The following is a 25273-nucleotide window of genomic DNA, read 5'->3' on the forward strand; positions in this document are numbered from 1 at the left end:
GCTTCAGATCAAGTACTGAAGCTTGTGAAATCACTGATCAACAAGTTTTTGAAAACTGAGCAGCCTAATATACAGCTTGGGTTTGGAGACTTGGAGATTCGTAGAATCTGTGCTCCATAGCAACGCAACACACTCTCCGTGTCATTGTTGTGCTTCTTGCAGCGTTGGTGGCGGTTCTGCGGAATTGTTCAAACCAAGGGTGTTATTACACTGGGAAGCTTAGCTGGCTGATGGACAGGATCGTGATACCACTAATGCTGCCGATGGTAACTCGGGGTTGATGCATAATCTAAAGTGGTGACATCATTGAACCGGTCGACTCTAGGCACCAGCTACCTACTACCTAGGTACTAGGGCTGCTGCAATATGATCTGTGCAGGTCGGTCAACAAGTTGAAGCGTGGTGAAGTTGAGTCACTGCGTTCACAGGAAAAGGTGTCAGAAGGTGGAGCGACGATGAAGAAAATCTTCAAAAGCAGCTTCGTGAAAGAAGTCCTGGCAGACACGGTCCTCCTGAGTGCACTGATCATCGTGCCTATAGCCTTCCTCGGTCCTGGCTGGCGGATGCCCTACCATAAACCCTTTGCGGAGGTGCATCGACCAAGGAGTGATCGTGACTATGCGGAGGCACCTGCTGACAACGATGGGACCTCTGGTGAAAGATGAACTTCGGGGCACATATATCGCGAGTGCCTCTGGCTATCACACCATCAATCCAGCCAACTCCCGCTCAAACCAATTGAAGTTCATTTTCCCAGCAGAACCTTGGTTGAGCACGGCGAAGACGACATCCTCCCACCAACCGCCCGAGAACTCTGGCTCTTGAAGAACCTCTGCAAAAAGACCAGCGACTTCCTTGGGAGGATTTCGGAATGCCCCACACCCGAAGGCGCCCAGCACAATCTTGCGATGTTTGTTCATGATGGCTGTCCGGAGGATGACTCGGATCTTCTCCCTCATAAGATTACGGTCCTCACCTCTAGCGTAGAAGTTATGTGACAGCTCCCTGGGTTGACACAACTTACAACCGACCGAGGGTTGGTAGATGGCAGCCGCGCTGACGACACTTATGACCGGCAACTTGCTAGGATCTCGACAGTCGAGCAATCTGTGGCCGTTGGCAAGGCTGTCTCTGATCACGAGGACGTTGGGCGAGTAAATGGCTGCTTTGTCTGGGAGAGGGTAGAAGCGGAGCTTGAGGGTGAAGTGCAATGAAGTGCGGTAGCAGAGGGCTTCCTCCTGGGCAAGGGCGCCGGTTCTGAAACCACCTCCAGCGTGAATTGCGTTCGCCATGTTGAGGATACAGATCGGCTTGTCAGAAGGAGCACGTCTGAGTTGGAGTGCAGCGTCAATGGTATCGCTGCTAATCACTCGGACCTTTGTCTTTGGTAGCCTTGGACAGAAGCCTTGATCAAGCGGTGCGACTCGCTCCTTGTCGTAGAGGTAGCCATCTGGCTTTGCGTCTGGTCTGGTAAGGAGGAGACCGGGCAGGACCGAGATTGTTTCTTTTGCAACTTTCACCAGTTCATCCCTGTCTTCCGACGTCGGGCTGGCCGGCGGTTGCGCGCTCAGTCTCCCATCTGAACTCCATGATAGCTTGCTTTGTCGAAGAGCTGAAGAAGCCAGGGCCTTGTCGTCCGTGTTGCTGTTGGCCGCGGCACCATGGGGAGATTGGACGGTCATGTTGTCGTGGGTCGATGATAGGAACGGAGGATGGCCAAAGAAGGCTACTGTGAGGCGCCACCCTGTGCTGACATGACAGGGATGCCCAACTGTATGCAGTTCGTGGTATTGCGGAGGCACCTGAAAAGGCGCAAGGCTGAAATGCGGAGCTTCGGGCTTGTCAAGCCACGCGAGCCCTACCCAGTAGAGTGAATCACGCCTTTTTCACCTTTCCCTCACTTGTCATTCACTTGAGAACTCACCGTTTCAGCCCCTCCTGTTCACCTAGGCAATATTACTTTTCTACACACTACGGTGGCGGCCGTCTGTATGTTGCAATCCACGTTGCGTACCTATAGCTAGATGAGGCTCCTGCAGATGTGCAATACGAGGATCATTCTCCTGAATTTCACCGTGGAAATTGGATAATCAACCCGAGGGCATCAGATCTGACACGGACGCCAGGCAATGTTTCATGCGGCGATCACAGCTTCAAGGGATCTCAGTTCAGTTCAAGTTCCTTTTCACCTGGTTGCCTCCATGGCTCATGGTCGGCCGATTCCCGCGGCAGGACAACACGGCCACCCATTTTTAATCTGCTGAAAACCTCGGATCACGGCGTCAGTCACCTCACTCGACCTCGACCTTCTGTATCTGTACATGGCTTATGATGTCCATAGCTTACGTGTCATTATGGGGGCTCTCCCCATCTTGGGCTTTGCATGTTACAGGATCTCTCAGAGCACCGACTCGGTCCACTGCACCTCGTCTGCTAATCGGCATCTAGGCTCAAGCCAGAGCTGATCTTTTATTTTTAGCAGGGCTGCACGATAAACTGGATGCATCGATTTACCCTCCCAGCCTTACGTATTCGAGTGACACAAAGGGCAAGGTCGACCGGGCTCTATCTCTCCCTGATCCTATGGATGAAGGTTCGGAGAAATACCGCCAAGGGACTTTCCCGTAAGGAAGATCAACACGTATTATTCAACACGAGGCTGCCGTAGCGCTGACAGGGCCTCGTCACTTACAGAAGAGGACAACTCCCGTCCGATCAGGGAAGTGCAGCTCGCATTTCATTAGAGACGATACGAGGTCCAAGCAACGTGCAATTTGTTGTGTTCGGGTTGGAGCCTCCTTACCAGTCGCCATCTACCGTGCTGCCGGATAGACTCAGGCGCAACAGCGCGCGGTGAAGGATCTCGGATCCTCTCATCCCTTATGGGTCCCGTGTGTTGCCCACGATGAACATTGAAAGTCGTGTATAAAGGCCGCTCCCACCTCTGCGTCTCAGTGCTAAACACTCGTCAACCACTTCAGCATTTGCTAGTATCCTAATCGTTTCCTTCAGTCGTTCATTACCCACCTTCTTCTCTCCAGCTCAATTCGCTTCGCCAAGAGTACCATCATGAAGACACTCAGCGTTATTTCTTCTCTCGCCATGGCGTGTGTCGCGGCGGCTGCACCTTCTTCGTCCTGGGGCGGCGGCTATGGTAACGGGGGCAATGGAGGTAATGGCGGGAAGTGTGTTACCCAAGACCAGGCCACAAAGATCGTCCACGACTATGCCTTCTTCCTGGCGCACGCCGACCCAAATCAAATCCAACAAGCCAATGCCACAGCCCAGAAGATCCTTGCTTCCGATTTCACCGAGCAGTCTGACTCGATCAATGGGTTCCTTGGCCTCAAGGTAGGTTTCTTCACTTACTGCAAGTCTCGGTAACTGACCAAGACGCATTAGCCGGGCGACCTCACCTTCCCGTCCAAGGCTGGCTACATCAACGTGGTGCTGGCCCAGCCACCTATCTTCGGTATTACCGATCTTCAGCTCGTCCCGTTCAACTGCAACCAGATCCTCTGGTACTGGAAGTTCGATAACCCGGGCAACTTCAACGCCCCCCAGCCGCCACAGGCCGTCCAGGGAATGAACATCTTCGACATCAACGACAAGGGCCTCATCGAACACGTCGCTGTTGAGTTCAGCGTCTTCTACTACGTTGACCTTGGCTTTAACGTCTCGGGCTTCAATGGTCCCATTGCAGGTGTGAACGCGTGAACGCTTCACAACGAGGGATTCTAGATGGCGTGAAGCTGTTGAGGGCCTGAGGGAGCGATTCTGGGCGGTTGATGGTTTTCTAAAAAGAAGCATTACTTTCTCTGGACGGAGCGGGGTGAGGCTGAGTTGTGCCAACCAGTGTTGATAGTGGACTTGTACCGTATAATGTTCAGTGGTAACACGTGATACTGGAATGAATTGTAAAGGTTCGTCTTCGATTCTGCCCTCGATCTCGTGTGTGCATGGTGCAAATGAACTAAGGGCCAGTCGGGGGTGGTTAGAGGTAGTGTCACGGTCTGCTTGAAGTATAGTGAGCTTGACTGTATCTGACACCACGAGCTTGCCAGGCTGAGTTTTGTTGCGGGCATGTCTAAGACTTCAACAGCATCCCGCCATCTAGCCTTCTCCGTCAACAGACGTTCATCATCCGCTCCGTACCATAGTAAAGCATAACCGTCCTTTGGTCTACTGATTTTCTTCCCTCAAAAATGTTGCACTCGGTTGGTACGGCCAAGCAGCACGGCCAGGAGGACGTTCACCAGGCGGCAGAATGCCGCTCCGTAAGCTTGGCGGCCTCATTCTACCTTTTGTTCAAACCTCTTCATGTGGTTTGCCATGTCTCTTTTTCAGAAATGTCGCAGGATTTTGTGCTGCTGGGTCCATGCCAGCCTTTGGGGTTAATATCTTCCCCCTTGATGAAAATGTTCGATATCACGTCGCAGCGCAAGACGGGAGTCTCAACGCGATCTGCCGAGGCGTTAAGAACCAAGTTTCGCGGCCATGAAATAAGCGATTGGCGAGGAAGGTCGATTCACCACGATCTTCGTTTTCTCCCTATGATGTAAGGAAACGTCGCAGCCATGATCCCTGTGCCCAAGACGTCACAGCGTCGCAGTTCTGGCGGTGGCGAAGACAATATATCCGCCTCTCTGTCGTCTAGGCACGGTCTGCTTGTCAGACCATGTATCGCAGAGCCGCTAGAATGCGCTCAACACGATGAGCGACCCGAACCCCTACATTAGCAATGGGACGTGCTATACTGCGCGAGGGGAAAGGTTGGACGGGAGCTTTATCCCATGCGGCAACGATGCTTTTGGTCATCAGACCTGTTGTGGAGCGGGCGACAATTGTCTAGCTGACAACGCTTGCTTCGGGGTTCACGGTGATGGTTATGGAAGCTATTTGACGTATTGGGCTGGGTGCACCGATCCAGATTACGAGGCTGCGACTTGTCCTGACAAGGAACTCGGTGAGCGAGTGCCCATAAGTCAAAGCCTTTGGGTCATTTTGACTGACACTTCTTAGATCAGCCATGGGTCGCCCTCACTCTTTGCGACAACAGCAACGGTGAATGGGCCATCTGTTCCCAGGAAGGAAATCCTTCCACGCTCCAGGCGGGATCGTTCTGCAGCTGCACCGATGCGGCGTCCGCCACCGTGGCGTTCAGCGATTCGAACACCCTCACGAGTGTTTGCTCGCTACCGCAGAGCACCGGACAGAGCATACAATTCTTCGTCGGCCATTTCCCCAGCTCTTCCCTAACGTCTGGGTCGGCGGCATCGTCGCAGAGCTCTGGCCTTACCACCACCAGCGCTGGCGATAGCTCCTCTGTCGTAACTTCCACGGGAGGGGCTTCTACAGTGTCTGGCAGTAGCTCCGTCACGGTCATCACGTCAAGCGGCACAACATTTACAGTCACCACTGCGGCCTCGACATCCTCTCCAACTGACACAGCAGGCGGAGCAAATAGCGGTGCCATTCAGTCAGGGCTCAGCTCTGGAGCCAAAGTGGGCATCGGCGTTGGGGTGGGCGTCGGCGCACTGATTCTTCTCGGCATTTTATTAGCTCTCTTTCTGCGGCGCCGTAAGCGTCGAAAGTCCCAACAGCCCTCGCAGACAATGGTTGAGACCAACGACTACGACACTGGTACAAAACCCGCGAAGCCGCGTCCGTCAGACGAACCTCCCATGTCTACAACGTCGACCGTGCATCCGGTCTACGATGCGAACGGACAGATGGTATCCGAGGCTGACGGGCGGCCTGCCTATCCTTGGGCGCTGAGGAACGAGCTCGAGGGAAGCCAGCCGATCAGGAAGCAAGAGCCCGCTCCCATCGCCGAGCTACCGGGAAGTGAGAGTTTTACGGGTGAGCAGGGAGCGCCCAACACGCTAGCACATGAAGCGAACCGCCAAATCGGTCCTGGGTGGAAAGGGTCGTCGTTGAAGGTGCTGAATAGTGGCGCAGGGAAAGAGTACCTGCAAACTTCTAGCTAGCACCGGCATCTTTTCGCAGTGCAATATATACGTGTACAGATCACCTTCTGGAGCAACACGAACCGCGCTATTACAGGCGAATGGGAGCATGGGCGGGAGCATATATAAGGGGGCTCTGAGAAGTACATACAAAGGCTACGCTAGGAGTGAGCCCTGCAATCAGGACGGTGGATACAATACTTGACCGACATGTATATATATACGGCAGAAGGTCTGGTTGTCGCCAACGCGGCGAAACCATCTCTATGCTAATTGGACCTGCTGCTCTCTGCTCGGCAGCCTCGGACCTTCCATCCCGCTGGGGCCTGTTCGTACGTTGTGACCCTGCTCGGGGTTTGAGAAAGCGACCATTGGTATCCGGCACAAACGCCGGGCTAAGCCCGCTCTGGCTTCAGGGATCTGCAAACGGTATTCAATGCATTTCATCTTTGGAACATCTTTGCCTTTGGGGAGGTACGTGTTGCTTGACGACTCATCCCTATCAACGAAGATAGCAGACACTGGTCTCGCCCCTCAAAAACCAGAGGGTAGGGTTGAGATTAGTCGTATTTCGCGGCTGGCACAATACCACCGTTCTCATCTCTGACAACTCCATGACATTGACTGATTCGAGTCGAACACCATGGACGGGCACCTCAAGCAGCCGCCATCAACCTTGAACATCTCCATGAGCGCTGCGGTTGTATATGCCGCGTTGGCTCTGTTGTTCGCGCTTGCAGGTAAGCACCGCGTTCAGTGAGTACTATACCACGGCGACGGGCGTTGAGTGTCATCGCAGGGCTCTGCTGGACGTACCGCAACAGAGGCTTCTGGACGTCGCGGTCTGCCAACTCAGCCTGGATTGGCGGACCCGAGGGGAAACCATTCGTTGGCAACCTTGGCGAGCTTCAAACCAACGGCGCTGCCAGCTGCAAAGCCTGGTACTCCTTGTATGAACGCTACGGGCCTGCTTACGAGATGACAGTTCCCTTCTTCCGTCTGCATGTCATCAACCATCCCGTATATCTCGAGCACATCCAGAAGCACAACAGTAAGAACTACATACGCGGCGCATTCACACGGAACGTCTTTGGCGAACTGCACAGAAGAGGTATCTTCGTCGCCGATGGCGCCGAATGGCACTTACAGCGCAAGGCGGCGACTCGAGCGTTCAGCAAGCGGAACTTTGAAACTCACATCACGCGGTCCCTGCACCACTGGCTTGACATTTTGATGCGTCTGCTGTCGAACCTGGCCAAGGAGCAGAAGACGTTTGACTTGCAGAGCTTGATGAGTCGCTTCATGTTCTGTCTCTTCCTCCGGATCGCCTTCCACGAGGACGAGCTCGCGCTGGACATCATGTCTGACGATCCCAAGAGTCTTGAGAAGACACCAGAATACGTCGAAGCGTTGGACGAGGCTCTGTATCGTGTGTTTTCCCCACTGACATTGCACAAGCCCTCTGTGCAGTCTTGTCTGATGTGTTTGTGCTCTTGTTACAGTGTTTGATCGACGGAGACGTGACCCTCTCTGGAGACTCACCGAGAAGTTATCCGGCGAGGACAAGACTAGCAGGAGAGCTGTGGCCCTTTTCTACGGGCAAATCGATGGTCTCATCAAGAAGCGGCTTGACATGATCAAGAATGGCTATAAGCCCAGCCCGGACGACGGCGTGGACCTTCTGGACCTTTTCATGCAATCGACAGACGATCCGCACACGCTGGGTGGCATGGTGTTTGGAATCCTCGTAGCTGGTCGTGAGTCGTGAACTCTCAAACTTGGCCCAGCCACTAACTGCCACCTACGAAGGCGATACAACCGCGTATAGCATCTCATGGCTCATGAAGGAAATTCATCACAAGGATAACAAGCACCTAGACGCTGCACACAAGATTCGAGCTGAAGCCAAGGAGCTGGGCTTCACTACTGGTTATCTCGGGTATGGTGACACGGCGGTACGTCCACCAATCCTCGGTCTGAGTGGCCGCCCCTAGGTCCGCTACGCTGACACTGGGTCGCGAAGAAAATGCGATTTGCAAATGCAATGTGGGACGAGACCGCGCGCCTGAACACCGTCTCTCCAGCCGGTCAAATGGAGGCAGCACAGGATGACGTTCTTCCAGCGGTGCCGGAGCTCAACATGCCTCGTCGTCGCATCAGGAGGTAGGCTTGATGTTTCCCCGTGACTACCATCGAGCCAGTCGTGACTGACCCAAACCAGGGGCGACGTTGTTAGCTATCAGAACTACGTCCTCTCGCGGATGCCTGAGGTCTGGGGGGAGGACGCCACTGTCTTCAATCCGTACCGATGGTTCACAGAGAATGGAGAGAGCATCTCCTATAGCCCTTTCAGTAAGCCCAGGCTCGTCCCCCGAGAGGGGGAGAACTCTGAGTTCAAGATAACTCACCCCGGGGTGTCCAGAATACCATTCATGGAATGCTGGGCCGCGCAGCTGTCTCGGGCGCGCTCTCGCCACCTACGAGGGCATCGCAACCAGCACTGCCATCCTACAGCGATTCGACATCAGCTTAGCAGACGACAGCAGGGTGTATGAACCGCTTGCTGCCATGAACATGGTGCGATATTGGTACTTCCTCCCTCATAAACATGGATACTGATGTGTGATTCTCCTGCAGGGAATCAGGGGTGGGCTTCCTATGAGGGTGAGGGAGCGAGTTTCGTGAAGGCCAAGCAGTGCGGCAAGGTCTTGGGTAAGTGAAAGAGAGAGGACTCCCCAGGTGTCGACACCCTAGCAAAGATCAAGCTTACAGAAGGCCTCAACTACGAAGACGTCATCCTTGAAAAACCCAAGAGACGGATCGACTTGATAGTTTTGCCTCTTGCAAAGCAAACGGTTGACTACGGGAAGCCGCAGCAGTAGTTGCAGAACAAGTCAACAAGAAATTCGGCAGTCTCCAATGCCACGCTCGCGTACCTGCATGATCGTCCGCGCTATTGATATCCAGAGTGACAGCACCAGTTGATTGATGGAGGGGGACTTACATACAAAATACTGACATAGAGGGAGATATTCACCGAGATTCTCGACATTGAATACCGAAACAACCATGCAGATGGAAGTGTACGGGGTTGAAACAACTTGAGAGGTAGAATGAGAGACTTCGTAGATGTCTCGAAGATAACCTTGATCATAGGTGGCCACATTCTCTACAGTACTCCGTTTCACTGTAGCAGCGTTCCATATCTCGGCAGGATATTCTCCATCCTGCTTGAGAGGCGCCATGTATTATCGTACCTGCAGCCTACTCATAGCTCCTATAGCAGATCCGGGTCGTGCCAGGGCGAGGCTGGGTGACTCAGCAAGGCTGAGGAGACGTCGCGGGGTCACCCGGGTGAGCATTACGTGACTAATTAATTATTGCTTCTCCGCATCAAGCATCAAGTGGCATCCAACTTGTTGTCACCTCATTTCGATTTCACCCGGCACGACAGTCGTCACAGTACATGACTCTTTTCACTTCTTCTGTCGCAGCACAATTCACCTGACCCGACGACACCTTATCAGCTCTGGACTTCACTTCGCCGCGCTCGCCATGGACGACGCAGACGAAACCATGACGACCTCAACCTCCTCCACACCCTCTCAACTCCAGGACACCACTGTCGCCGATGACGAGGTCTTTGATCGTGAAATGCAGCCCGCACATCCTCATCTTCGCCCGGGAGATTCCAACCGTGCTGTAACGCCCGCAAACGACCACCTCAACGCTGCCGCTCCAGGGGAACTCTCACCGCCTCGAATCCAACCCACCCAAGCCGAATACACTGCCGCTCTACTTCCAGATCCTGCACCCACCTCAGCGGCAATGGCGAACGGCACGGCAGTACGTAGCTCGGCTAGGCTCGCGAACGCGAACGCGAACACGAGCACGCAACCTAAGTCGGGGGGAGCAGGGGACACGGCAGCCTTCCCCGCATTAGCTGCTAATGAGAAGGACATTGCTAATCAGCCTGGTGGGGGGTGGAAGAACAAGAAGGCGCAGGAAGACATGCACCGTGCTTGGGACAATATTGTCGATCGGGACGTCAGCCTCAAGGAGTATGGAGATGTCATGATGCAAGGCAAGGCGCAGAGGGCCGGCGTATAGATACCAGGGACCCATGATGTGAAAATACCGAGGGAAGCACGGAAGAGTGAAAGCGTGGTGAGACCAAGCTGGACTCCGAAAGTGAAGACCACGAATCTGCCTTTTCGGAATGCATCGCCAAAAGTGCCCACGGCATTTACGACATTCATGACACACGGCATACATACCCAGGATTACAACGCACAAGACGGAGCGATCCTCTTAATGACTTCTAGCTTGAGAGGTCTTATTATTCTAGGCCCCTACAAAGGCTGGCCTCCATGCGTCCTACATATGTACAACAGTCCGAAGGCTGATTGCGGCCTACTCATGTGTCTTTCACCCTACATGTCGCCTACAATCGCCATGCGCACACCTCACCGAGTACACTAACTTGGCTCGTGTAAGAGTATGGTGCAAAACAACGCCAAAACTGCACAGCTGCACAGCATGCTCCTCAAATCACGAAGCGCGAATCCGAAGCGGACCCTGGCTACTTTCAGCTGTCACGTTCCCTCAACATTGGCATCCTCCTGATCCACAATGGGGTTTACCCCCGACTTACTCGCAGCATTGCAAGCACATATGCAAGATGCATTAGTGTAGCATGCTGCCCTTCTAGGGAAAGGGAAGTCCGGCAACGCTTTGTGGGAATTATTCGTGGGTTCATCCAGCCTCGCAGGGACTTCGAGCGGTGATCCGTACCTGACAATAGCAGTCCCAGTCACACGAGCAAAAAGGATACGAGGATCCGGGCCTGGCCATCACAATTGCGTTGAGCCAATGAAAGCCTCCATCATCGAGTCCATCTCTTACAACTTCAGATTCCGCTCTGAGTGAGGGTATAGTAGACACAACAGATACTACTTCAAGCGGCTGGAATGCTACAGTAGATACAACAGACACTGCTTCATGCGGCTGAAATTACGTCGTATGATCCTACACGCTTCTTAGATGTGCAGAAACCTGGGAGGAATTGATGTCAGACAGGATAGATCATCATCTTCCAACGATCTGTGTTTGGATCTATCTGCTCGTTCGCCGTCATCACAGCGATTAGGTCGTATGTACCCTGCACATTCTCATTCGAACAGAATACCAAGGTGAACCCGTGCTGCTGCCTGTGTCTCGACTCAGGACATGCTGTCGTCCCCCCAAAAAGCACAGCTTCCCTGGCCATGTCTTGATGTTGGCTGGGGCTAGAAGTTGATCTGCAATTCACGACGCTGCCCCAACTGTGCGGTTATGACCTGAATAAGGGATCGTGTCTCCGTGCCGCCTTTCGTCCAGATCGACTGGAAGTCCAGCGACCCTGAAGCCGAGTACAGCAAGCAATGCTGGTCTATGCGCACTCCTGAAGGCCGTAAGCGTCTCGCTTGCTTCTGCTAGCCCTCCCGCTCGAAACGCGTGCTCGACGTTGATTGCGACGTTGATCTGCATCATGCCACGACCGAAGTCTTGTGGTCAGAGGTAGCTTGCGTCTTGAATGCAGCGTTGCGTTATGGTAACCCATGCGTGACGTGGGTTGCCGTCGGATGATCCATGCTAGAGTTTGAAGCGTCGAGTCTGTGCATGTTTGCGGACACCATTCAAGTTACTACAATCCGCACGGGGTATGGACACAGGCGCTGGAGTTAGGTATCCATCGAACGTCCACTCTCCTCACTCGTCCAACACAACCCGGTACCTGATCCGATTGCAATGGGCTTCCATCCTTAAAGTGTGTCACCTCATCTCCTCACCCCGGCAGGCGCCAGGCCCGGCACATTGGAATACCGCTCATCCCGCTCCGTCTTGAACAGCACCTGGCACCAGAACTCCTTCGCGTCCGCGTCCCACCAAGTCCAATATCTCCCCTCGCGCCGATCAACCTCGCGACTCTGCAACTTGAACCCACACGTCTCGTACGGCTCCGCGGCCACGAGCAAATACTGGTAATCCCGATCCGGGGGCTCCTCGACTTTTTGCTCAAACGCGCTCATGAACCTGACCTTCGGTTCGACGTTGGGAGTGATCTCCGGGTACAGCAGTTGGAACAGCAGGCCGACCTGGCGAGTCAGCGGATCGCGGATCTTGGTGATCTTATACCCCGGCCGGCCGATCTTGACCATGTTCTTGCGCACCTGCACGCCCATCATGCCCGCACCCATGAGATTGCCATCCTTCTGTGCCTCTTTCTGTTCTCGGGCCGCCCGGCGGGCCAGGTTCGTCTGATGCTTGCGACCTTGAGTGTGGGCGAGGTAGGAGCCGTCATTCTGATGCACCGTGAGACAGAGCCGGCACTCGAAGGAACCGACGTGATTCTTGAAGAAGTAGGGGTCCTTGTCCAGGTCGATGGTCTCGAGGGCGAGTTTGCGCAGTCGTTCGCGCCGGTCGGCGTTGGTGGCAGAGTGGGATGCCACGCCGCCACCGCCGAACTTTGAACCAGCGCGATTCTGGTAATCCATTGTCGCGGGTTAAACGCCTCACCCAGGGAAAAGGGAGAAGATTGGAATGAGCTTTCGAAAGTGTCCAGGCTCCCGTAGGATAGTGGTCGTGGTATTTTTCTCGCTCTTGTCTGAAGGATTGAGCAAGTGCACCGAAAGATGTTTGATGGCAGACGCCTGCCTAAGAAACGGGCTGATGATTTACAAAAATGCACTGTAGAAAACCAGTAAGAGGGACTGAGGAACAAGGAGTATTAATTCGATACTGTGCTCAGTGGTAGGCATGGTGAAGAAGATCTGAGAACAATTTGAGATCCGAACTCCAGCTCGAATCTCAGCCTTGTCTGTCTCCGCGTTTTCGCCCACAAGGCTGCCGCATCGGATTGGCTCCATTGACTGGCATCAGTTCCCTCCTACGAGGTACAATCGGTCCAGGAGACTCAAACATGTACATCTAGGGGAAACCCCTTCTCCTCGTCCTCATCATGTCAGAATCATTCTACACCTCTGGACTCCCTGCCAGCGCAAGCTCCCAACCGCCGCCGCCCCCTCCACCACTCTCGCCCACCTCTGGCAATGCACCACCTCCCCCTCCAAAACCCATCTCCCATCTCACGCAATCTGCCGACCCATCTCGCTCCGGCACGCCCACTCTCTCATCCACACCGACAAACACTTCTGCTCCCCCATTCCCGCCAAAGACAGACTCTCCGCGCCCACAGCCTCCTTTACCGACCCAAGCGACGGCCACTCCAATTGCCGCTCCCCACCCGCAGCAGCAAGAACAATACCAGCCCATTCCTCCTCCCGCACTCACAGACCGCTGGCTCCCAGCGAATGTTCAGTCAAAACCCCTAACTGAGCTTCACCCCCTCCTGAACAACCCTGCCCTCACCGCCTCGTTGGCAAGCCAGCATCCCAGCTATGCGTCCTCGCTGCAACCTCTGAACGCGGCGATCGAGGCAAACATTGCCCTGGCCCAACAAGTCTCACACTTGGAGGGTCAACTCCGCCAACTCCGCGACGAGACAGCCCAGCTGCTGTTGAACCACGCGAGCTTGCAGACACAATGGCGGAGGAAACAGAGTGAAATGGACGACGCTGTGGCACCTTGGGGCCCGAGGCAGATGTACCAGAGGCTGGTGTCGAGTATCAGTGAGCAAGAGGCACTGTTGAAGGCTATGCAGGAGAGCTTTCTGGAAGGCGGGAACGACGAGGATGCATACTATGGTGCCGCCAGCGGAGGAAAAGCCAGTGAGAAGGAGGTGACGGAGTGGGTGAGGAGGATTCGAGAAGGTACCACGACCTTGGAAAAGAGGCGGGAAATGCGAGCACGATGGGACGAGGGCAGAGTCGGTGGCTGGAGGTGATCAATTCATCACTAACGATAATACTTGACGACTATTCTAACCTGATACTGTTGTTTCAACCCTTGTCTCCGACCACAGACCATGACGACAACGACCCTTGCAGTCCATCTCTTCACAGCGCAATAGCCAATCCGAGGCACACCACAGCACCGAGAACGCTTGAACCCAGCGCCAATGTCATGTCTGTGGATGAGGCTCCGCTCTGCTCGTCTTCATCGTCAGCAGCCGTGAACACGGCTTCAGACGCCGAGGCAGCAAAGCTGGATATTGAGGAAGCTTCGTACGACATGGTGGCTGCCTGGTTCGATTGTGACCACGCGCTGGTCTGCAGTTGGCTGTCGGTGTGGTAGGTGGCGTATGTCGATAATGAGGATGCTTCACTAGACAAACGGCTGGCTTCTCGTGACTCCGAGGACGCCAGGAGAATCATTTCGTCGAGCTGTGAGGAGATCATGCTCTTGTACATGAGAATGCTGGAGATCCAGTAGTCGACGATTTCCTGCTGGGGACCTTGGATGGTCATGGTGGGAGGTGGTGTGATTGTGGCATCGTAGTTGGTGGCATCTTCGTCCAGTTTGGCATACCACTGTGGCACGTTCGTGCCAGAGAACTCCTTGGCCAGAAGCTCGGCTGCTCTGGGATCGTTGGGGAGAGCCCTTTGGACATAGTCCGGGGCGGCAAAGTGGATCGACTCGCCGATTTCGGGAAAAGCTTGTGCATCGACTTGATGTGCGCCGTCATCTTTGACTTGGGGCTTCGCAGCTGGTTCCGCAGCACTGTGTGCCGGACTCGGGGCATGGGGTGATCGAGCCTCAAGTTCGTCGTCGAATGGAGAGCCGGCGTCCTGGCGAGCTACCGGTGCTGGAAAGCTGAGTAGCTTTTGAACTGGCAAGGGTCCCTGAACGTTGTCGTTGGTGCTTTGAGCCAGAAGAGGAACGTCGCCGAAGTTGTCGTTGTGAGAGTCTCGATTCTCGTGCTCGTGCTCGGAAGCCAAGGATACAGAGGCAAGAGCCACAAGGGCAGAGACGAGGAGTGTCTTGCTCTGCATCTTGAGTGTTGGAATATCGTGCAGCTTTATGGTGGAGAGGCAGAGTCAACGAGAAGGCCTGGTGCTGATGATAAGGGAGCTCGTGATGATAAAGAATGGATGCAGCAGCTGCTAAGAATTGATGGCACGAGCACAGCTCAAGAATCGATGCTTGGGTGTGTTGGATGTGGACGAAGTGATGCAAGGTGATGAAGAAGTGCAGAAGGGCAAGGTGATCTAAATACGACCCGAATGATGTGGGAGGCGCCTTCTGCAGGCCATGCTCCTTCCAGAACTGAAGCATTGAAGCATTGAAATGTCGCGATGGGCAGGCGGTTGGCATTCAGCAGCCACAGAAGGGCAGGAGAACGTGGTCGCTCGACGAACTGGAGGCAAGTGCGGATAGCGATGGGAGTGACCAAGGCTTGAACTGACCTGGTGGGAGTGAAAAGCGAAATGAAGTCGTTATGATGAGTTGGGAGCGATACTGGAGCGTGTAGATTGAAATCGTTTGACGCTCCTGCTTTAGAGACATGCCATTGCATTTGTCCTGTTGCGTCCACTTGGTCCATACGGCCTCGCGTGTCCTGCTGGGTCTTTCTGACTGTGTACTGCGTGACTCACGGGCAATAGATGATACAGCATTCTGAATAGAGGAGTACACACAGCTTTGCACACCTCTACAGAAGAAGGGACTCGGTCATCAATAATACCTGTTGTCGTGGCAGACATGCCAATGCCTCCAACCCCTGCACTTGGTGCACTGCAGGTCCATCTTCGGCCTTCACAACCGACGGCCAGAAGCAAAGGCGAGCAACTCCCGTATTGAATTGTCAACCTCGACATATGTGGGATTACTGCCAGAATATCCGAACACATCATCTCGCCTGTCACACCTGCAGTCAACGCGACGCGTGTGGCCGAGATTTTGTCGCTGACATTTGTGTGGCTTTTGATTGGCCAGTCCAAGCCATGTTGACGAATCGCAATACCACACACCTGTCAGCCACAGCCACTATTTATCACTGCGTTCATCTGTGAAGTAAAGTGAGACATCAAGCAAGGACCTTTTCACAGTTGGTATAATCCAAAGGGAAAAATCAACCTACAGGGCTTGCGTCATTTCTCCAGCGGCATTGGGCGAGGACAATCAACCATACGGTGATAGCATGGTGAACATGGCACGCGAAAAGTGCGAACAATCAATCCGACGCGCCCAACAATCCCCTGAGCGAGAAACCTTACCAACAGCACCAGATCTAGAGGCCAACCGTCCACTGCTATCCAGGACGTCCACCTTGCACGAAGTTCCCGAAGGCCAAAGCCACTCCGAACATCGTAAGGTCAACGAATCACAACGACGGAGAAGGTGGCTCTGGTCCAGCTGGACTTTCCAACTCAGTGGAAGGGTCGTTTCTGATGCAATACTGGGGCTGTCCGATGGCCTTACCGTGCCCTTCGCGCTCACTGCTGGTTTAACAGCTCTGGGAGACACAAGAGTTGTTATCCTTGGTGGAATTGCAGAGCTTATCGCAGGCGCGATATCAATGGGCCTTGGGGGATATGTCGGTGCAAAGAGCGAAGCGTAGGTTCAGTTCCAAGCTTCGGTTGAGAATCAAGCGTGGCTGACCATGACAGCGAATCATTCAAGGCCACAGAGCGAAGTTGTAGCCAGCTTGTGCTGCATGAGCCCGAGGCTGCAAAGGACTTCGTCCGAGAGTACTTCGAGCAATTCGGACTGTCAGCAGAAGATACAACACGAGTTGCCGATCACATCAAAGCGTCAGCTCCTTTGTTCAAAGAATTCCTCATGCAGAACCATTTCCAGGCAGCCAAGCCAGACACGAATCGACCTTACCTGTCAGCACTCACCCTGGCACTCAGCTATTTCGTCGGCGGTTTTATCCCGTTGATACCATATTTCGTCGTCGCTCGTGATGATGTTCTGGCTGGTCTATGGTGGAGCATCGGGCTCATGGCTTTGGTGCTGCTGGTATTTGGATACGTGAAGACGGGCGTCGTTCGGGGCTGGACTGGCAGAGACAACTACCGAGCCTGTACCGCCGGAGCAGGGCAGATGCTGATAGTGGGTATTATTGCTGCTGGTGCAGCGGTCTGCCTGGTTCGCTTCATCAATGCTGAATAAGAGAATTACACAGGCAGCTGAGGTTGGTTCACTGCACAACTTGGCGGCAGAACATGGTGGAAAGGAAATCATGACCCAATCCGCTGTGATGGAACATTTCCCGGCATTGCGCCGTACACGAGATACCACCTGCTCTTATTCCAAGAGTCTTTCCCGTCAAGGTGCGGGCTGCTGATGAACGCTTGGCTCGTGCGCGTAGGCCAAGATCTGATCCTGCTGGGTATGACCGGAGGCTGCCAACGGAATAGACAGTAAGCGGGCGGCAAGAAGAGGTGCAGTTGGCGCCCGAATAGGTTACAAGCATGTGGACCGTGTGCCAGAATTTTCAGATGGCTGAGAAATTCCCCTCTGCGAATTGACCTCGGTAAGAGGATCAACTCAGAACTCGAATCCTGAGATGTCTGGACCATCGCGAAGGAAAATATTGGAGGAGTCGAGGTAACGTGCAGATGTGGCGGCAGAGTTGCAGTTGGAGAAAACGGGAAAGAGAAAGACAAGTGAAGGGAAGTGGGCGAACAGCGACTTCGGGCGTCTCCCACTCTCACCCGCCCGTCATTGATTTTTTACTTTTCCCACACTTCGTCTTTTTCGTCCTCTCTCGCGCTTTCTCAACTGGCTTGACCACTCGCATTGCTATCCTGCTTATCCTGCGGATTTTACAGTCCGTATGGTTTTTCTCTCACACCCCGCTACCGTTGGCGCCTTCCGAGAAAGTGGAGCACCCGTTGTATCTCGTGGCAGCAGTACCAGCAGCACGGTTGCATTGATCTGACTGACTCGAACGAGTTCTCGGTAGCCGAGCCCAGGAAGTTACAATCTTGTGGACCAGACGCTCGGACACTTATTGCACTGATGGACTACGATACCTCTCGAGGACGGCTGAGGACTATGCTTCACTTGTTTCCGTGACGCATGTTCAACTTCTCGTGTCAGTACCGGGCTCGAGGTCCGCCGGAAATGGCTTCCTCTGTGCGTGACGAGAGATACCCCGGTCGACACTATCGGACACCGGCCATCGCAGCCAGTCTTCTCGATGTTGGGAAACCCATTCTTGCGCCGTGCATACCTATGTTGTTTTTCCGAGAAGCTGACTGTTGAGTCCTGACCTGCACGCTACGGTACTCGTTAGTGCGTGTTTTCCATTGGTCTTCAGAACCCGGTATACGGTTTACTCCCAGCCACGTCCTTTCGATCATGGTTTTCGCAAGTTGTGACTTATGCTATTGGGTCTGCAGTCACTTCGTGAGTTTTGCCTGGATCCACACCGTTAGTGGCGGCTTTCCGCTCGAGTCCCTTGCAGGTACCGAGTGTTCTTTGTTCTGGCTTTTCCACCACCACCGTGAACATATCGTTCCCACTCGCAGTTCCAGCTCATCACTGGTCAAGGAGGACCACCTCCATGCATGAGGATATGCACCTTTCAACGGAAATCCTACCCTTGTTTGTGCATTGACAACTGGTAGCGACACAAGTCGCTCACTCTATCGGGGCTGTAAGGTTCCAGCGATAACCAGTCGCTTGGTAAAGCCTATTTGACTTATCCAAGCGAGTCATTTCTGTTCACTTGAGACCCATCGCTTCCTGGCGCATTGAGTGATTGGCGTCGGACGGACATGTAGAGTCTGGTCTCTACGTGCCCGATACCACGCTCTCCAACACTACGGCAACAGATTCTGCCAGCTTGGGGTCGTTCTCCTTGGCTGCGCACGAGACTCTGAGCGAAGAGCCACAGACGTCCGAACAAGGACAAGGTTCGAAGCGGATACCCGGTATCGAGAAGACGTCAACTCGGCTGGTTACACGGACTGTTGTTGGCGGGTCCTCCACAACCGCGGGATGGGGATATTCCAGTTGCGATGACCCAGAAAGTGATCCAAGTGCTTGGTCGCAGACCCGAAGCGACTACCCTCGTGGGGAGAATCATGGATGCGATGTGGTTCCTTCACAGCAGAACGGGAATCCCGACAACCATAGGAAAGTAAGCCCATGAAGCTCGCGGAGAGGAGAATGGTGGGAAGGCTACAGGGCCAACTGTGATCCGAGGGTTGCATTTGCAGAATCCTCGTGAAGTCCGGATGCTTTGACCGGGTACAGCTATCACGATCACCATGATACATCTTACGCTGTGTTTGATGGGAGCTTTCGAGGTGGGACTTTGGTTAGCGTTACCCGGCTGAAGGCGACCTCTTTTCCTCGAGGCCGAGCAAACTGCAGATACGATCGATTGGGAATCAACGGTGGGACAAAGGATGGGCTGCTGGTTAGGGATCCATTATTCCACCACATGGTAAGCTCGAAGCAAAGGACGATCTTTACCTCAACAAGGTTTTCCTTGTGGGCGAAATTGTATGCACCCTGACGTACTGGGATACAATCTGCAACGATTTGCGTGCACATAACATACTGGGCACCAAAGCCGTTTGCGAACCGACGCCGGTCCCCAAGCAGCGAAGAATCCTCTCCGGTGGCTGATTTCTGTGCAGAAAACAGCGCGAAGCGAGTTCACACGGGCCTGCTCTGAAAGGTGTTGTTGTCGCACAAAATCGACAACACATCAGGCGCGGCGGCTAGATCGTCAACCTTTCTTTTGAGCACGGATGTGCCGCTAAGCAGCACCACGACACGTGGGCGCACACAAGCGAACGGGAAGCTCTGCTGATGGTGTGCTGGATTCTCGCTGTGCCTGAAGCCTGCCCCTGTTTTGCCTAGCTTACCGGCGGCATTGCTCGGTGCGCCTCCGGACAAACTTTCCAATCGGCGGACGTTGGTACCTGGTAAGTCGACCCCGGTCGAAACGCCCTGACCGTGGCGGGTCTGCCAACCAGGATGTGCCAAGTTGAACCTTTAGGGCTTGCATTAGCTCAGGTACCTGTCGTCCTTTCAGTTTGCGCTCGGATCACGATTCGACGGTCATGCTCAGGATCAATGCGGAACCCAACAAGCGCATCCAGCTCACTACCGGGGACCCAGGCATGGCAAAAGCCATGGCGTCGGCAATCAATGTTTCAACCGATTTTCGCCTAGGCTGCTTGTCCTTTTTGCCATGCCCCTTGCAGTTCTGAGAACTGCTTTCACGTCGACTTCATCCGGTCACGGCCCCGTGTCCACCTCGTCGAAGGGTGGACGGCGCTAATGCATCTGCGAAAATCTCTGAACGACCAAGAAACATGCATGCATGTGCGGTGGGACGCGGCGCTGGACTGGGGGGATGTCTTTTCAGGCTCCTCGGTGTTTGTTGTTCATGTTGAACGTGGAGTTGAGAGAGAAGCCACGATCTACTTAAATCGCGTGCCTCCTCTGTTGTCTGGTTTCCTCATTCCGCAACTTCTTGTCAATCCTTCACGAACACTCTACTTCGACAGCCTCGAGCCGGTCTCTGATCAGCATCATTCCTTTGCTGAAAGAACCTTTGTCGACGTCAAACCCACCAGGACCACTCCTTTTCGTCCAAGAGACCTTACTATCCTTACGCAGGTAGTTCCATCATCCAACATGCAATTCAAGGACATCGTCACTGGCGCAGCCGTGCTGCTTGCCTATGCTTCAGGTGTCTCGGCCCTCGGCTCCGCTACTGTCGTCAACAACTGCGGCTTCCCTGTCTACTACGCCTCTGTTGGCGGAAGCTCCAACCCCGGCATGCAGGAACTCCAGGGTAGCTACAGCGAGGGCTACAGCCAGCAAGGTGTTGGTGTCTCGATCAAGCTTTCCCCCGAGTCCAGCACCTCGGGCCCAGTCTCTCAATTCGAGTTCACTTGGGCCAACGGCAAGATCTCATATGATCTGTCCAACATCAACGGCTACCCTTTCTCTGCTGGCGGCATGGAGGTCGTCCCTTCAATGCAGAACGACCCCAACAACCCGACATGTGTTCCCGTCACTTGCCCCGCTGGCGCCTCAGTCTGCTCGGCCGCCTACAACCAGCCGGATGATGTCCGTACCATGGTCTGCGATGAAGACTCCAACCTCGTCTTGACCCTCTGCCCTGGTGGAGCCGGCAAGCGAAGCATCGCTGACGCTGGGAGTGACATTATCTCCCGTCTCCATGCTCGACACTTCCCCAGCCAGGCATAGACGACGCCTTGACAACACTTACAAGCTTCAAGCATGATGCCGACTTGGCATGTTTTCCATCCAATTTTACGCAGCTAGTTCTGCCGTCTCCGACTTTACGCTGCCTGCAAGACATTCGTTTAGTGTATATCCATGAGTCGACACATGGATATACCATTGACCCCGCAGGTATTGCATCCGATCTCGACGATCATCTCACTCTTTTTATCATCTTCTCAACTCCCGGCGACAGGTCTCCCGTGGAACCATGGAAAACAACAAGTCGGCATCAGTGCTTGGCTACGAACATGCACTTCAAACAAGACAAGAACGATACTTACGAACATGCGAACCTGAAGGTCATGCCATGACTGATGATTAGCAACGGTGAAGGTGGCAACGGTGCAACGGAGGTGGATAGCTTTGGTCTCAATACTTCATTCTCTTTCTCTTCAACGGCATCTGGTTTCCATCATCACGAGCCAGCATGACAATTTATCGACATGACCTTGGGGAACAGACTTGACGTCCAGGTCTCGGCACCCAGCCGGTGACCTGAGAAATGTCAGACCCATTGCATGTGCAGATGGTGGGAGGCAAAAATCCCCTCTTTTATTCATCTTGGAAATCCCAACGGGCAAACAGTAGATACTGCAGATCTACGAATGGGAGAGTACATATTTTTTCCCTTCTGATACATAGCTTTCACTTCTTGGATACCAGACCTAGGGCACACACACATACATAGACCGAATGGATTTTTCTCACGAAAGAATTTTGCCTTGCTTTGCCTTGCTTCCAGCCCGTGAGCAAATACACGGGCGTGACGGCCTCGACTGGGGCCGGACTCACATTCAGCTCAGGAACTCACCCTAAACGCCTCCAACGCGTCATCGTTGTTTACTGTGGTATTGTGTACGTGACCAAACACAGCCCGGGTGCGCACCTTTACAGTAAAAAGAATGGATCCGTGAAGCAAGGTTCGTGGCTGGCCCTACTCGTTAACTTTCCCCTTCCCCTGGGTCTCCTACGAGGCGCATGGTAAGCCCAGCTCAGCTTGACCAGCCCTGATTTAAGGAACGTCAAAGGTTGATTCCTGAGCGCCCAGGCTTCGCAGGTAAGTTGGGTGATCGACACGTCCTCCACCAACGAATCATCCCTGCTACGAGAACACTGTTGCCGACAGTTTGTGACAAGTGCAAAAGCTAACTACTGGGTACTGGGTAGCCGATTTGATAGACATAGTAGCCACGATGGGCACACACCGATAGGCTGGAACGCTTGCAGGCGGTAAAAGCTTGATTTTTTGCGAACGTGCGGTACGTGCGTGCGGTGGCGGAAAACAAGGGCTGATCGGCGGGCCACAGCATTAACGCCAACGACGGGCGCCAAACGCAGGGGAAGGGGGAGCGCTAATTTGTCCCACCCGGGTACCTGGTGCCTCGTACTCGTCCGAGCTCATAGGCCGTGGGCCCCGTCGCGCGGGATCAAAATGTGGCTTTCTCGGTGGCTTGCTGGGAGGCTTGTGAGGCGAGAGGGATATCCGAAGTTTTGAAACCGGGTGGCTTGCGAAGGAGGGCCGCGCGCGCGGGTACCTGTGCCAAGGGGCAGGGAGGGGAGTCCTGTCCTTGCCTTTGAGGGGGCGAAAACTAGGTAGGTAGAAATTTGAAACATCAAGGTCATGGTCAGGGTCGTGGCCAAGGGGAAGGACGAAAGGAAGGGCGGAAGGGAGGAAGGATGGGGGCGCTCTCAGTCATCCTGGCTTTCTTTTCGTTTGTTGTTTGTTTTTGTTTGTGGGTTTGCTTTACATGTACGGAGTAGAGGCTCTGGGCATCAGGGTCGAAGCGAAGGAAGGAAGGAAGCGCCCGCGCCCGTGCCCGCGCCCGAGAGCCCTGAAGCACTGACTCGCCGAATGTCCGTACTGATCGTCAGGCACACACCCATCATAATGTACTCGTACGGAGGATGTGGAAATTATACAGAGTACCTAGGTACCGAGTACGTATTGGATGACGATTCCGAGGCTGAAGGCTGAGACACGGTCGATGATGGTGGTGGCAGTGGCGGTGGGAGCTTCTTTACGTACACATCACTTACTTTTGGTATCTATTACTACCCTTGAACAATTGTTGCTCGATCGGTCTCACCACGGAGGGTGATAAGCATTATCGATCCTGGCAAGGTTGTCCCGGGCATCAACTTCTGGAGCAGGATTACGCAATCAAGGCACGCCCCATGTCCACGCCATCTGCCTCGTCCGTCTCGCTACGTTACGCCCTGCTCCCCATAGAGGCACATGCTGTCGTGTCTATATTTACTCTACGCGGCAGGTAAGCATAAGCACAGTAGGACTCCGTATTACTGGTAAGCACTGGGAGACAAACAGGGTTCTCGTGCAGTACTCCCTCTGCAGCCGCAACTGCAGTTACCCCAGGCAAAAAGGGCAGAGCACAATGAGCTTGCCCCAGTAGCTGTTTGTCCCGAGCTCCCACTGACTGCGGTTCGGTTGTCAAAGAAAGACATAAGTCACGGTTACGACAAGAGCGTGTCCGAGAAGCGAAGTACTTTCAAGTACTTCTCGTTGCGACTTCTTTAGAGCCAGGTGCCGCGCCTCGGTTCGTGTCAGGGTATCAGTCATCACATGGTGACGGCGGCGAGGAGGTAGGCAACATAAGAGCCCTCCGTATGCAGCCGTGCAACGTTCTGTACGGCATGTGCAGCCGTCCAAAATTTTGTTGGCATGTTGCCCTCCTTTGAAGGAGATTGCAACTCAGACGAGTGGTACATGACCAGATACAGTGCCCAGTACCTACCACGCAAGGTGAGTCTCGTTTGGTTGTCCATGCGTGCAACGGCGAGGTTATCCCGGGGTATGTGTTTGACACGCCGATGGGGGAAATCATTCTCGACCTCGTCCTTTGCTCCGATGTGCCCAAAATACCCTTGTTGGACTCTGCATCGTGGGTACTAGGAGAAAGGCTGCAGATTCTACCATCATGTGTTCGCATGGCTCACATTGAGGCTTTAGCCCAGTCCAGTCAGCAGAAAGCAGCCTTGTTTTCTCGTAGTGTACAGACTTGGACAAGAATTGATCACGAGAGGTACGACATGTGGTATCAAACCGAGAGAATCCGGTCGCGCATATTTATGATGTTGCAGACGACTATCCTCAAGGCTGCTGTCCATCATCTTGAAGTCTGGCGGTGAGTGGAGTCGAGGATATCTGTACGGAGCGAATTTGAGCAAGCAGGGTACAGAAGATAGATCAGACATGAGGATCTTGCGCTGGGCTACCGTACATGCCTGGAGCTCTTTGTTGCCCTCGTCTCACTACCACGAACGAGACGAATCGCTCATCTTCGACAGACCAAGCATGGATTTGCTTTGGTATGATATGAACTTGGAGAGACAATGCGTATACTCACAAGTACATACAAACATACGAACATATTGTGAACGGAGCGGAGTACGGAGTTCGGAGTACTGTAGCAACCTTGGATTCACGGGTGAAGCGATCCTGACTGCGGTCCCGACTGCGATCCTGATTGGCGAGGTAGATGCTTGCTCGCCGCTCGCCACCAGGCAAGGCTGCGAGACAAGGCTGCGAGGCAAGGCTGCGAGGCTGCAAGGCTTCGGCGTTTTTTATTTCCCATCGGTCGTACGAGTACGCCATACCATCCACATCACTTTGAATTTATTCCACCTTCCATCCAAACACATCCACCTCCACAGACACATACTCACGCAAACACACTCGCGCAGCCACGCCTACGTATTCATCCACTTTCTCTCGCCCAGGTACCCCCTCCAAGCAGCCACATCGACACCGATACCAATAACACGGGCGCCACCACCACCACCACCATCGTCCCCCCCAAGCGACCAACATGTCCTCCCAATCCTACCACCTCCCCACGCAGGGCTCGGGCTTCGCCACCGGCGCAGCGGCCGGCGAGGGTGCGGCGGGCCCGCTCGTCTCATACGTCTGCGGCGACTGCGCTTCCAAGGTGCAGTTGTCCAAGGGGGATATCATCCGCTGTCATATGTGCGGGCATCGGGTTCTCTATAAAGAGCGGACGAAGAGGTGAGACGGCACTTATCTCCACGCTTACGCTTACACCTACGCTTTGCCTTGACCATCGTTTTGTCGTGTCTCTCTTTCGACATGGAGAGACGGAGGAAAGAATGCTAACTCA

At 54.0% G+C, this 25273-nt stretch overlaps 11 protein-coding genes across 11 annotated transcripts; 8 read left to right on the forward strand and 3 right to left on the reverse strand.

Moving 5' to 3' along the window:
* Nucleotides 1–701: 701 nt before the first annotated feature.
* G647_06488 (uncharacterized protein) lies at nucleotides 702–1682 on the reverse strand (the record flags this gene model as incomplete). The annotated part of the gene is made up of 1 exon (XM_008730808.1): nucleotides 702–1682. One exon carries the CDS (start codon nucleotides 1680–1682, stop codon nucleotides 702–704), a length of 981 nt encoding a protein of 326 aa, XP_008729030.1.
* A 1420-nt stretch (nucleotides 1683–3102) lies between these two features.
* G647_06489 (uncharacterized protein) lies at nucleotides 3103–3717 on the forward strand (the record flags this gene model as incomplete). The annotated part of the gene is made up of 2 exons (XM_008730809.1): nucleotides 3103–3351; nucleotides 3403–3717. The coding sequence occupies 2 exons, from the start codon at nucleotides 3103–3105 to the stop codon at nucleotides 3715–3717; spliced, it is 564 nt and encodes a 187-aa protein (XP_008729031.1).
* A 996-nt stretch (nucleotides 3718–4713) lies between these two features.
* G647_06490 (uncharacterized protein) lies at nucleotides 4714–5990 on the forward strand (the record flags this gene model as incomplete). Its single annotated transcript, XM_008730810.1, has 2 exons — nucleotides 4714–4966; nucleotides 5023–5990. 2 exons carry the CDS (start codon nucleotides 4714–4716, stop codon nucleotides 5988–5990), a joined length of 1221 nt encoding a protein of 406 aa, XP_008729032.1.
* A 622-nt stretch (nucleotides 5991–6612) lies between these two features.
* G647_06491 (uncharacterized protein) lies at nucleotides 6613–8851 on the forward strand (the record flags this gene model as incomplete). The annotated part of the gene is made up of 9 exons (XM_008730811.1): nucleotides 6613–6709; nucleotides 6769–7398; nucleotides 7472–7726; nucleotides 7779–7924; nucleotides 7993–8132; nucleotides 8191–8321; nucleotides 8392–8546; nucleotides 8615–8681; nucleotides 8724–8851. The coding sequence occupies 9 exons, from the start codon at nucleotides 6613–6615 to the stop codon at nucleotides 8849–8851; spliced, it is 1749 nt and encodes a 582-aa protein (XP_008729033.1).
* Nucleotides 8852–9524: 673 nt separating this feature from the next.
* On the forward strand, nucleotides 9525–10079 carry G647_06492 (uncharacterized protein; the record flags this gene model as incomplete). Its single annotated transcript, XM_008730812.1, has 1 exon — nucleotides 9525–10079. One exon carries the CDS (start codon nucleotides 9525–9527, stop codon nucleotides 10077–10079), a length of 555 nt encoding a protein of 184 aa, XP_008729034.1.
* Nucleotides 10080–11788: 1709 nt separating this feature from the next.
* On the reverse strand, nucleotides 11789–12505 carry G647_06493 (uncharacterized protein; the record flags this gene model as incomplete). The annotated part of the gene is made up of 1 exon (XM_008730813.1): nucleotides 11789–12505. One exon carries the CDS (start codon nucleotides 12503–12505, stop codon nucleotides 11789–11791), a length of 717 nt encoding a protein of 238 aa, XP_008729035.1.
* A 464-nt stretch (nucleotides 12506–12969) lies between these two features.
* On the forward strand, nucleotides 12970–13854 carry G647_06494 (uncharacterized protein; the record flags this gene model as incomplete). The annotated part of the gene is made up of 1 exon (XM_008730814.1): nucleotides 12970–13854. One exon carries the CDS (start codon nucleotides 12970–12972, stop codon nucleotides 13852–13854), a length of 885 nt encoding a protein of 294 aa, XP_008729036.1.
* A 112-nt stretch (nucleotides 13855–13966) lies between these two features.
* G647_06495 (uncharacterized protein) lies at nucleotides 13967–14902 on the reverse strand (the record flags this gene model as incomplete). Its single annotated transcript, XM_008730815.1, has 1 exon — nucleotides 13967–14902. The coding sequence occupies one exon, from the start codon at nucleotides 14900–14902 to the stop codon at nucleotides 13967–13969; it is 936 nt and encodes a 311-aa protein (XP_008729037.1).
* A 1157-nt stretch (nucleotides 14903–16059) lies between these two features.
* Nucleotides 16060–17027, forward strand: G647_06496 (uncharacterized protein; the record flags this gene model as incomplete). Its single annotated transcript, XM_008730816.1, has 2 exons — nucleotides 16060–16466; nucleotides 16520–17027. 2 exons carry the CDS (start codon nucleotides 16060–16062, stop codon nucleotides 17025–17027), a joined length of 915 nt encoding a protein of 304 aa, XP_008729038.1.
* Nucleotides 17028–20519: 3492 nt separating this feature from the next.
* G647_06497 (uncharacterized protein) lies at nucleotides 20520–21098 on the forward strand (the record flags this gene model as incomplete). The annotated part of the gene is made up of 1 exon (XM_008730817.1): nucleotides 20520–21098. One exon carries the CDS (start codon nucleotides 20520–20522, stop codon nucleotides 21096–21098), a length of 579 nt encoding a protein of 192 aa, XP_008729039.1.
* A 3866-nt stretch (nucleotides 21099–24964) lies between these two features.
* G647_06498 (uncharacterized protein) lies at nucleotides 24965–25165 on the forward strand (the record flags this gene model as incomplete). Its single annotated transcript, XM_008730818.1, has 1 exon — nucleotides 24965–25165. The coding sequence occupies one exon, from the start codon at nucleotides 24965–24967 to the stop codon at nucleotides 25163–25165; it is 201 nt and encodes a 66-aa protein (XP_008729040.1).
* Nucleotides 25166–25273: the final 108 nt, after the last annotated feature.

The sequence above is a fragment of the Cladophialophora carrionii genome, assembly GCF_000365165.1.
Source record: "Cladophialophora carrionii CBS 160.54 unplaced genomic scaffold supercont1.5, whole genome shotgun sequence".
In the NCBI taxonomy this organism is placed as follows: domain Eukaryota; kingdom Fungi; phylum Ascomycota; class Eurotiomycetes; order Chaetothyriales; family Herpotrichiellaceae; genus Cladophialophora; species Cladophialophora carrionii.